This window comes from Monodon monoceros, unplaced genomic scaffold (assembly GCF_005190385.1).
Source record: "Monodon monoceros isolate NGI ecotype Baffin Bay Population unplaced genomic scaffold, NGI_Narwhal_1 Super_Scaffold_21, whole genome shotgun sequence".
Classification (NCBI taxonomy): domain Eukaryota; kingdom Metazoa; phylum Chordata; class Mammalia; order Artiodactyla; family Monodontidae; genus Monodon; species Monodon monoceros.
Window position 1 is genome coordinate 82,038,999 of NW_021703778.1, and position 12,768 is coordinate 82,051,766.

At 36.3% G+C, this 12,768-nt stretch overlaps 1 protein-coding gene and 1 pseudogene across 3 annotated transcripts in view; one reads left to right on the plus strand and one right to left on the minus strand.

Moving 5' to 3' along the window:
* The window catches only part of USP8 (ubiquitin specific peptidase 8), a 99,489-nt gene that overhangs the window by 2,446 nt on the left and 84,275 nt on the right, over nt 1-12,768 (minus strand). For all 3 annotated transcript variants that reach the window (XM_029239764.1, XM_029239766.1, XM_029239765.1), the window contains 6 exons: nt 7,267-7,344; nt 6,594-6,856; nt 4,635-4,847; nt 3,400-3,610; nt 2,255-2,491; nt 1,391-1,533 (listed from right to left, as the gene is read on the minus strand). In XM_029239764.1, the coding sequence (XP_029095597.1) occupies nt 1,391-1,533; nt 2,255-2,491; nt 3,400-3,610; nt 4,635-4,847; nt 6,594-6,856; nt 7,267-7,344 (1,145 nt within the window). The remainder of the gene's footprint in view (nt 1-1,390; nt 1,534-2,254; nt 2,492-3,399; nt 3,611-4,634; nt 4,848-6,593; nt 6,857-7,266; nt 7,345-12,768) is intronic.
* LOC114905197 lies at nt 12,132-12,660 on the plus strand (annotated as a pseudogene).

The window sequence follows — 12,768 nt, forward strand, 5'->3', positions numbered from 1 at the left end:
TATTTAAAAAATAATGAACTCTGAACCATTTATACTTTTAGATATTCTCCAAGAGTAATACACAGCATTAAAAATTTTAACAGAACAAATGTGTAATCATTTATAGAATGTTTATACCTCCACAATCTGCAAGAAGCAGAAAAAGACAACTGATATAAGCTTTTGTTAGAAAATTTACACAAGAGGAATTTGAATATATCAATGTGGAAATTAACATAAATAACTGCCTAAGAATCTCCAATAATATAAGATGAAACAAAAAATTAAAAAGAAATGCTTTCTTTGAAACAAAAATTAGAGCTCTCAATAAACAGATGAAACTTCCTTTTAAAGTTTTTCCAAAAAATGACTTAAAGTTATCACTCCACAGATGGATACCATAAAGACAAAGAATCAGAGCAAAAGACCTGGCACATGTTTTACAACTCTCTCGCCATTATTCTTCTACTGCTACAGGTCCAGATCTTTTTCATTGGCTGGAAAAATATGGGCAAAAATACGTCTGCACTCTACAATGGCATCCTTAATGTTTTATCTTTAAAAATTATACTTTAAAAAAACTCATATATTTCATTTTCAGCACAGTATTTTTTGTTATGTGTACTATATTGTTTGAATGATAAATTTTATCTAATAGTGTGTTAGTTATATTGTATAACATTATTTTTATACATTTTCACTGAATGCTTTGTAATGATTTAAAATTTTCATATTTGAAATGCAATAATTTAGTTTCACTGATTTTATTTTTAAAATTTTATATTGGATTATCATTGATTAACAATGTGTGTTAGTTTTGGGTGTACAGCAAAGTGATTCAGTTACACATATACATGTATCTATCCTTTTTCAAATTCTTTTCCCATTTAGGTTATTATGGAATATTGAGCAGAGTTCCCTGTGCTATATAGTCGGTCCTTACTCATTATCTATTTTATTTATTTTTTATTTTTAATTTTTTTGGCTGTGCTGCGTGGCTTGTAGGATCTTAATTCCCCGACCAGGGACTGAACCCACACCCTTGGCAGTGAAAGTGCAGAGTCCTAACCACTGGGCAACCAGGGAATTCTCTTGGTTATCCATTTTAAATATAGCAGTGTGTACATGTTAATTTCAAACTTCCAATCTATCCCTCCCCGCTAGTTTCACAGATTTTTAAAAACAGAATTATATGAAAGAGTGATGCTGTCACTTTGCCCTGTTATTACAAACACTAAGGTGAACTAGAATCTCATCATTTCTGCCTAGTTTCCCTAGAGATACCCTAACCAGATGATCTTCCTTTGTTATACATCCTAAGCAGGTAGTAAAACAAAGTGTTTAGAATAAAAGACTTAGAAGTCCTTCATCTAAAAAGTACTAAACACTAAGAAAAATGTGTCCCTTTTACCGTTTCAGATGCACTAAAAGTACAGGTGGCAACTTCCAGATTTCTATCTTTTTTAGCGAATCCCGTCGAGTTCTGCAATGACTGCAGTAAAACCTGTTGTTATCTGTGAGTTTTTCTTCTTTGGAAAATAATCTAAGGCAATCCTGGAGGCAAAAACAAGTAGTAGATACTTGTTAATATTTTCAACACAGTATTCCTGAGCATCTATTCAATAAGTTACTCTGCCAGGCATGAGGAATACAACAGTAAACTATTACAAAACAGTTCCTGCCCCCACAAAGTTTATGATCTAGTGAGGGATGCAGACCCAGATGGGAGCTGACAGTGACAAAGAGTGTGGCGAGTGGTGGTGCTGCCAATGGTGGAGGGAAGAAGTCCTGCATGCCCTGAGAGCACTGAGGAGCTTCCACCTGGTGGCTCGGAAGTTCTGACTAACAGGAAGCCAACACTAAAGGGTGTCAACAAGCTCTCTAAATCACACCGCTGTTGTCTGCAAAACATATTTATTTGATATACCCATGTAGAGCAAATTCCTATAAAACTGTACCTAAATTAAAGTCAACATACAATTTTCCAAATTAACTTTTAAAACTTCAATAAATACAAACTTTAAAAAAAATTATTAACTCTAAAAGAATATTTTATAGGAAAATATCTTTTAAAAAGGAAAATTTCTTTTTAAAAATGCTGGTTTTTTCCTAATCTACAGAGGCCTAATTAAAACAAAATTTTTGTTTAAGTTTTAACCTGTAAAATGTTTATGGGGCAAACAAGAGAAATAAATTACTGAATAAAGTACACCTCTATGTGCATATGAAAAGAATTTTTCTTCAACAAATCATTTTCTCTCAATCCTAAACTTACCTGTAATGTACATTTACTTGTAGATGCTAGTGGTAGAGACAGATACATGAAAGCCTCAAATGTCCTAGACTTTTTGTGGCAGGTGAGGCACTGTACTGTGGATTTGAATTGACCCTGAAAAAGGGCAACAATGATAGATTCATTGAGCTGCTTGTGCTTCTGCCAAGCGTGTTCTGCAGCTTTAAAGTCATCGAGATGATCATTATTTTCTTCTTTATGTCTCTTCCGATTATCAGCCTGGAAATAAAATTTAGACTCTATATTAATATCTCAAAGTCAACATTTAAATATAAAATTGAAAGAGTATATTAAATACAAACACTCTGCAGATTTAGAAACACTTCTTGTTCTTTTCAGAAAGGAATTCTAATCTCATCAAGTGCTACAAAAAAATTCTAGCCAAGAAAACCTCCTAAAATACCAAAACCCACTTTATCAAAAGGATGTAACTTGTTGCAATTGCTCAACAAATTTTTATTTAAAGAGCTGAAAAGTCTGGTTTTGAAAAGACATTCCACATAGAGCTGGGAGTTAGGGCTACAACTAGACAGATGTTATTTTGCTGTCCTCGTCTCATGGATGGATACATTCTATCTATCTATCTACCTACCTACCTACCTACCTTCACACACATATACACATATAGACACACACAACATACATATATTCACACACATACATATACATATACAAGTGTGTGTATCTATTTGTGTATCTCTGTGGTTGCTGGTAAGAAAGGTGACCCCAAAGGTATCTGAAAGAGGACAGCTTGGTGCTAAAAAGAAGCCACAGTACACAGACAAAGATGCCTCAGTAATAACTTTTCACATGAATCATTTGGTCATGTGGGTCACAAACACAGCATCTCTGACAACTATTTTTACAAATTTACAACATTTACAAACTTCTTGCAGTAATACAACCTGTTAACATTTTCATAAGTGAATACAAATTGCATATACTTCCTTTCAAATATTAGACCTATCAGTTGTATTTGTTTTAAACTTCCATGCCATAGTACAGAGTCACTAGGTTTCAATAAATTAGCACTGAACAATCACCAACTATAATTTTAAATTGCTATAAAAATGAGTACAATGTTAAGCAACCCTAAGGGGCCTCTGCAACTCAGAAAAATTTCTTACTTTATTAAGATCTTCATGGAGACCATCCATTAGGAACAGAAGCAGTTCTTGTGAATCTTGCTGGCTGTATCCTGCAAACTGGTCATTGATCTTCCCAATAGTGATTTTAAAGTCTTTCGGACTGATATACCTGTACTGTCCTGTCCACAGGGCTTTCATGATTATGCCAAATTCTTCCGCCACTTCACCTTTATGCCCCAACAAATTTGACCTTTGCAAATAAAATTAAAGTTACAAAAAGGCAATACAGGAATTATAAAAAGCCAAGGTACAGTGGGTTCTTGACATCAACATACTGTAATATGTGACCCTATACTACACTAAAATACTTATTCACAGGTTTATTACCAAATACCTATCTGAATCTTACTTTGATTACACCCCTCCAACTTGCTTCCTTTTGGCTGCCAGCCCTGCACGGTCTCCTATTCCTTATCAACAGGCTCCAGTTTATGACAGTGTGGTTCCACCTTCTTGTACTGTTCCTTTCCTGTCTGTCCTTTACCAATCAGAGGAGGCTTTTCTCTACACTGTTCTTTTTTTTTTTTAAACATCTTTATTGGAGTACAATTGCTTTACAATGGTGTGTTAGTTTCTGCTGTATAACAAAGTGAATCAGCTATACGTATGCATATAATCCCCTCTTGCGTCTCCCTCCCACCCTACCTATCTCACCCCTCTAGGTGGTCACAAAGCACCAAGCTGATCTCCCGGTGCTATGCTGCTGCTTTCCACTAGCTATCTATTTACATTTGGTAGTGTATATATGTCCATGCCGCTCTCTCACTTCGTCCCAGCTTACCCTTCCCCCTCCCTGTGTCCTCAAGTCCATTCTCTGCATCTGTGTCTTTATTCCCGTCTTACCCCTAGGTTCTTCAGAACCATCTTTTGTTTTTTTTAGATTCCATATATATGTGTTAGCATACAGTATTTGTTTTTCTGACTTACTTCGCTCTGTATGACAGTCTCTAGGTCTATCCACCTCACTACAAATAACTCAATTTCGTTTCTTTTTATGGCTGAGTAATATTCCACTGTATACATGTGCCACATCTTCTTTATCCATTCATCTGTCGATGGACACTTAGGTTGCTTCTATGTCCTGGCAATTTCTACACTGTTCTTAAGAATATTTTCCTCTTTCCTAATTTGACATCTCTGGAACTGGCTGGTAAGGAAGCATGGTTAGATCACCCTTTTAATACTGTACTGCAAAAAGTATGATATTTCTTTACCTATTAATATCATCCTGATAACAGTTGCGGTTGAAATAATCAGCCAGATGTGGAGTATTACATAGGCACTGCAGTATTGAGTTCATGTAACAAGTATTTCCTAAATTACGAAGTCCGGTGAGAGCTGGTCCAGATCCTCCAAAAACAGGATTGAGGTTCCGAATTTGAGAAGCAGAAAGCCTTGTGATCTCAGTTTTAGGGTAGCTTGTTGGCCTAAGGAAGAAAAAAGTGTACAAGATACTTTAAAATGCACAGCACCTGAAATGAAGGTTCACACTACAAAGGGCAGTAAACTGCAGCATCTGTACCAGTGTATTCAGTAATCTTGCAAATAGTTATTAAGTTAGCTCATAAGGTAATGGGTCTTACAGGACATTTAGTATCGAGGTTAACACTGGTTATATTCTGTGACCCTCCCATGAAACAAACACCTTTAACCTCTTATGTGAGTCCATGGTTTTTTACAGATACCCTGAGATAGATTCTCTGGCTTCTCATGAACAGGTAGAGTCTTCTAGTAGAGAAGGCTCTTTCAAACTTCTTTAAATGATCCCAGGAAATTTAGCATTACCAAATGTTGTATTCAACCAGAATGCCAAACAAGGAATCAAAAAAAAAAAAAAAAGTGTATGTGTGTATATATATATATATATATATGGTACTGTGGAGTATATTATCAAGCAGGCAGAGGTTATTTGGGTACTATAACCTAAAGTCTAGAGCTGTGCTGACAAATATGGTAGTACCCACTAGCCACAGGTGGCTATATAAATTTAAGATAAAATTTAAAATTTAGCTTTTTAGTTACATTAGCCACAATTCAAAATAGCCACTACCATACTGGACAGCACAGATACAGAACATTTCTATCAACATGTCTATTGGACAGCACTAGACTAGGGAATGCCTCCAAGACTTTTGTTACTTAGTGTATTTGATGTATATGTGGAACTTCTAGAACTGCTACAGCATTAAGAAAACTCCTAATTGATAAGTCTTTTATTATTGATCCTAAGTATATTTCCACCTCTGAAAGGAATACTGAGAACAGATTATATTTCAACCACCTTTTCTTTACACATGGCTCAGGTGTATGCACTCATGTGCTATTCTCTGTTCAACACAGATAAAAAAATACATGAACTGCATATGCTGTAGTTTTTAAAACTGTCAAATTAACAAACTTTCATAAGAATGATAATTCAAGAAGGAATTACACCTCACCAGCTTTAATAGTGAGCCCTAAAATCTATAACTAGATTTACCAATTTTACAAAATCTCCTCCAGGTAAGTCCTACCTGGCAGGGAAGGTTCTCATGAGGAAAATATATTAACTACTTTTTGCGGAGGTGATTCTGAAGAGGCCAAAAAGACAGCCTAGTTAGAATTCCTTAGCAATTAAGAGATTGTATTTAATAAATAGAAAAATCCATTTATTTTCACTTCCATCTGTCCTACATCCCCCAAAATTAATGATCAGAAGTGGTAAATAGAAGCTGATACACACTATAATGCTCATTATTTTAATACTATGTAAGTTTACTCCCACATTACTGGCTGAGTTAAAAAAAAAAGTTTGGAATTTAAGAGCTGCAACAAGACATACTCAATAATTCCATAAATTATGGTCCTCAAAAGGAGATTTAGGGATCACAGGAAGTTTATACAACACGTCTAGGCAGTCTATGGCACACTGCCTTAAAACTTAACAAGGTGTATACTTTTATATCTACATTATTACATATGATAATCCTCTGTGATATATTTAAGTTAGCACTTGGGAGAAAAACCAAGGACATTTAATCCATTTATTTCTTTTTTCCTCTTTAGTAAATAAAGGCTGGGACAGCCATCCACAGAATTTTCTGACGCCCTGATATTAATAAACTGATATGCTTAGAGTAGAAGTTTTCAAATACAGCAGACGATTCTGTTTCTAGGAGTTAGGATAAACTTACTTGGTTTCCCGATTAACTGTTGGAGTTACTGCTGGTCTCCTCTTCTCTTCCTCTTGAATGGCTTGGGTTATATCTGGGGAGGAGTAGGAGCGCTTCAGCTTGGACGGTTCTCTATCCCGCTCGGCAGGAATCTGTGGCTTGGCTTTATGAGTTGGAGGGGTGGAAGGAGGTGCTGATGAAGGAGCCATTTCCGGTGGATACATATGAACAGTGTTGGTGGGCGAATGATAGTAACGAAAAGTTCCAGTGATAGGGTCAAGAAACTTACATGGGGAAAATAAAAAGGTCAAAAAATGATGAACATCAAGTGAACAACAACAAAAATATCACTCAAAAGTATTTCACTGATGAATTTACTTCTGGATTAAAATTATTTGAATAAAATGGTGATAATCACTTCTATAATTAAACTTTCAAACAACTTTAGGTTTTAAAGTGATACACTGTTTCTCAATGACAAATGCCAGGATGTTCATATACTGTAGCCATCATCCCAGATTGGATACTGAAAAATCTAACCCTGCTGTAATTAGGGAAATGAGTTATGTCCTTTATAATGAAGAAACAGAATCCACTCTGCATTAGAGAAGATGCAGAATAAACAAATACATGTTTTGTTTTTTAAAAAAACAGTGACCATGTAATTTATTTCTGTGCTAATTTTGAATTTTACCTTGGCCCAGCCTGAAGGCAGTCCTGGTACGATCCTCCCCATTTCTTCACTTCGTGCTCTTGTCAAAGGCTCTCGAGACTAAAGAAAAAAAACAAAAAAGTAAAAGATTTTTAAATTACATTTTGCCATATACAAACTTAAGCTACTTGTACCAAAGAACCAAAAAGCCTTGTGTTGCTGCCCTTAATATTTTTTAAAACAAGTTCAAAGATGAAGAACTATACATGTTTTCTTTCTTTTTTTAAATAGATCTTTATTGGAGTATAATTGCTTCACAATACTGTGTTAGTTTCTGTTGCACAACAAAGCGAATCAGCCATATGCATACACATGTCCCCATATCCCCCCTCCCATTCTCCCTATCCCACCCCTCTAGGTCATCCCAAAGCACCAAGCCAATCTCCCTGTGCTATATTGCTGCTTCCCACCACCCAACTATTTTACATTTGGTAGTGTATATATGTTGATGCTACTTTCACTTCGCCCCAGCTTCCCCCTCCCACCCCAAGTCCACAAGTCCATTCTCTATGTCTACCTCTTTATTCCTGCCCTGCAACTAGGTTCATCAGTACCATTTTTTCTTTTTTTAGATTCCATATATATGCATTAGATTACAGTATTTGTTTTTCTCTTTCTGACTTACTTCACTCCGTATGACAGACTCTAGGTCCATCCACCTCACTACAAATAACTCGATTTCATTCCTTTTTATGGCTGAGTAATATTCCATTTATATATGTTTTTTAAAAAGTCCTAAAATTATCACAGCAAGGGGAAGGAGTCTGTGTGCACAAGCCTATAATAACGGTGACTTTTAAAAGTTTCTCTAAAAAAACAGAAACACAGGCTTCCCTGGTGGCACAGTGGTTAAGAATCCACCTGCCAATGCAGGGGACACAGATTCGAGCCCTGGTCCGGGAAGATCCCACATGTTGCAGAGCAACTAAGCCTGTGTGCCACAACTATTGAGCCTGAGCTCTAGAGCCCGTGAGCCACAACTACTGAGTCATGTGCCACAACTACTGAAGCCTGCGTGCCCTAGAGCCTGTGCTCCGCAACAAGAGAAGCCACTGCAATGAGAAGCCCGCCCACCACAATGAAGAGTAGCCCCTGCTCTCTGCAACTTGAGAAAGCCCGTGCACAGCAACGAAGACCCACTGCAGCCAAAAAGAAAAAAATAAATTTATAAAAGAAGAAAAGAAAAAATAATAAATTGGACTTCATCAAAAAAAAACCCCAAAACAAAAAAAAAAAACAGAAACACAAAGACAATTTCACTTCTAGGTGTCAACACAAAAGAAATGAAAATACATTTCCATACAAAGACACTTAGATGCAAATGTTAATAGCAGCATTATTGATAACAGCCCCAAAGCAGAAGCAATCCAATGTCCATCAAATGTGGTATATCCATACAATGGAATACTACTCAGCAACAAAAGGAATAAACTACTGATACGTGGTACAATATAGATGAATGTCAAAAAATTACGGTAGGTGAAAGAAATATACAAAAGACTATATATATATTATTTGTATGAAATGCCTAGAAGAGGTAAATCTGTGGAGACAAAGATTAGATTCATGGTTGCCTGGAATGGGGAGTGACTATAGCTGGGCACAGAGATCTTTTTGGTGTGATGGAAATGTCCTAAAATTGGATTGCATTAAAACTGTTTCACAACTCTGAACTGAAATCACTGAACTGTACATTAAAAATGGATTACTTTTATGGTATTCAAATTATACCTCAAGAAAACTCTTAAATAAAAACAAAGGCAAAGACATCTTATAAAAGGCCTAAATATTTTTAAAATTGTGATGAAATATAACATTTACCATCTTGAACATTTTTAAGTGTATAGGTAAGTGGCATTAAGTATATTAATGTTGTGCAACTGTTGTGCAACCACTCTCCAGAACTCTCTTCATCTTGCAAAACTAAAACTCTGTACCCATTTAAACAACTCCGAACTTCTCCCAACCCCCAGGTCCCTGGCAACCACCACTCTACTTCCTGTCTCTATGAATTTAACCATTCTAGGTACCCTATATAAATGGAATCAAAGAACATTTGTCCTCTGGTGACTGGTTTATTTCACTTAGCGTAATGTCATCAAGGTTCATCCATGTCATAATTTCTTTTTTAAAAGCTGAATAATATTCCATTATATGTACATACCACATTTTTTATAGATTCATCTGTCAGTGTATACTTGAGTTACTTCCATCCTTTGGCCATTATGAATAATACTCTATGAACATGGGTGTATAAATTTCTCTTTGAGAGTCTGCTTTCAATTCTTTTGGGTATATAACCAGAAGGAGAATTGCTAGATCATACAATAAGGCCTAAGTATCTTTTAATTTCATAAAATGAATAGAACATATCATCATACTTTAAATAGGAAGACAAGGATCTATTCCCTTTAGCATATAAGTGGATCCATCATGCAAAAACAAGCAAAAAATGCTACCAAAGATAGCAAAGATTCCCTCAGAGAGAAGATCTTAAGATGGAGGAGGATGATATGGTAGAGATAACCACATGGTTATAATCCATGTTTTCTTTTCCTATCCAATGAACCGTTGCTTACTTTATTTCTTTCAGTGCCTTCTGTATTCTCTCTAAAAGTTCCAGTCTTTAGAATTCCACTTTCTGGTTGTCCTTTAATCTTAACAGGCTATAAAATTATTAAAATCAGAAGTGAAACAAACCTTTAACTTTTCCCCAACAAAAACCTACCTATCACTAGCTAATACAAGCAAATCCATCAGACTGCAAATGTAAAAAGAGAGAAAAAAAAATGAGGCTCTGAAAAGTTTATTTGATTTTATTGTCAAATTAGACACTTAAAATTAAAGGTGGCAGGGCCTATGTGGGATTTCCTAACTCCAAAGGTAAAGAACTAAGAAACTTTGATGAATCAGTGGTGGGGAAGAGATGTCAATCACAGTGGATTATGAAGCACTGATTCATAATACATGGCCAAGTATAAGATGTTGGGTCATTAGCGTACACACACCATGGCTTCTTGTGAACATTATCCTTTTATTTAAATCTATTATGATTTTGGCTACCTTGAAAGTGGTAGTGATCTAAAATCATCAACGTATTAAACAGAATGAAGCGATTATAGAATTTCATACAGAGCAATATTCAGGAGTGCAAAATTCATTTTATATCCTCTTAGAACTTCTCATAGATGCTTTAAGAAATTCACTTTAATTTTATAGATTTTAAAAATAACTACAGTAAAGTAAAAACTTAAAAGTATGATAACTTAAACAAAATTTATTCCAGAATAAATCACACATTTTGCCTACTTTTAAAAGGATCATACAATGAATGCAATCTTAACTTTTCCTTCAGTGTGTTACATTATAGGAAACATTAAAAAACTACATGTGATCATCTCAGGGCTATTTAGACTTGTATGCATATTTGGCACCTATACTAAGTGACCCCAGAAATATGAACGCTTTAAGTTCTTAAGACTACCTGCCTCTGGATAGAAGGTGGCTTTGGAATTTAACTGCATATGTGATTCACAGGCAACTTACTTAACCTCTAAGCTTCAATTTCATCTGTAAATTGAATTCCTCATAGAGTTATCATTAGGACGAATAAGTAAGATTATGTATCAATAGTAGAAATACCTGGCATATACTAGCTACACAATGAATAATATTTAAATGGTAAGAGCTCCTAAGTTCTGATTCTTCTATGAATAAAGTTAGAGAATTTTAGAACATGAGCTTCATTTTCCTAACTTTGGATGTTTAGAAGGCTTTTGCATGGGATCTACATCTTTGATAATTAAAGTTACTAGGTTAAGTGTTCAGTGGATAAATGTGGCACTCATATGAATTGTTAATTTTGGTATATGCATAAACTGCTGCTTGAGAAGTATAGAAATTGATGTTCAATAAAGACAGTATTTCGCCTCCAATTAGAATTCATTTTCACACTACCAAAAATATATTTCCATTTATATGAAATGTAAAAAGGGCTATAGCTGTTCTTGCTATTATAAAAATTTATTTGTTAGAAGATGACATGATACTATACATAGAAATCCTGAAGATGCCACCAAAAAACTACTAGAGGTCATCAATGAATTTTGTAAAGTTGCAGTACACAAAACTCATATACAGAAATCTGTTGCATTTGTATACACTAATAATGAACTACCAGAAAGAAATTAAGAAAACAATCCCATTTACAATTGCATCAAAAAGAATAAAATAGGGACTTCCCTGGTGGTCCAGTGATAAAGAATCCGCCTTCCAATGCAGGGGATGTGGGTTCGATCCCTGGTCAGGGAACTAAGATCCCACATGCCGCAGGGCAACTAAGCCTGCATGTCACAACTACTGAGCTCACACACCTCAACGAGAGAGCCCGCATGGCACAAACTACAGAGCCCATGTGCTCTGGAGCCCACACACCACAACTACAGAGCCCTCATGTCCTGGAGCCCACATGCCACAACTAGAGAGAAGAAGCCCACAGCACAATGAAGAGCCTGCGCTGCAACGAGAGATCCCGCATGCTACAACTAATACCTGATGCAGCCAAAAAAAAATTTTTTTAATAAAATAAATAAATATTAAAAAAAGAATAAAATATATAGGAATAAATCTAACTAAGGAGGTAAAAGACCTGTACTTGGAAAACTATAAGACACTGATGAAAGATAATTGAGGATGACCCAAACAGATGAAAAGATAATACTGTGTTCATGGATTGGAAGAATTAATATTGTTAAAATGTCCATTCTACCCAAGGCAATCTACAGATTCAATGAAATCTCTATCAAAACACCAATGGTGCTCTCTATTGTCTTCTCTGCACTGGGAGCAGCTCTCCTGCTATGGCCCTTCAGCCCCTGAAAATGTACACGTGTGCCAAGTTCGTCTCCATCCCCTCCTTGATCAGGAGAACCTCTCCACTAATAAGCCGATCACTGTCTGCAGTGGTGCTGAAACGACTGGAGATGCTGACAGATGAGAGCCACAGCAGCTTGGCAGCCCCGAGTCCCCTGACCACCTCACTTATTCCTAGTCACTGCTTCCAAACCAGTGCCATTTCGAGGGACACTGGCACAGCAGACAAGTTCACTGGAGCTGGGGCTGCCACAGTAGGGGTGGCTGGCTCTGGGGCTGGAATTGGGACTGTGTTTGGGAGCTTCATCATTGGTTATGCCAGGAACCCTTCTCTGAAGCAACAGCTCTTCTCCTACACCATTCTGGGCTTTGCCTCTCGGAAGCCATGGGACTCTTTTGCCTGATGGTGGCCTTTCTCATCCTCTTCACCATGTGAAGGGGCTGTTTCCACCTCCCACAGTTCTTTCTCCCATGTCTTGCCTGCCCTGTATGTTCCTTTTCCTGTACCACCCCAGGCAGCCTGGGGAAAGGGGTTGGCTCAGGGTTTGACAGAAGGAAGACAAATAAATACTGTATTAATAAGAAAAAAGATAAAAACAAAACAAAAAAGAC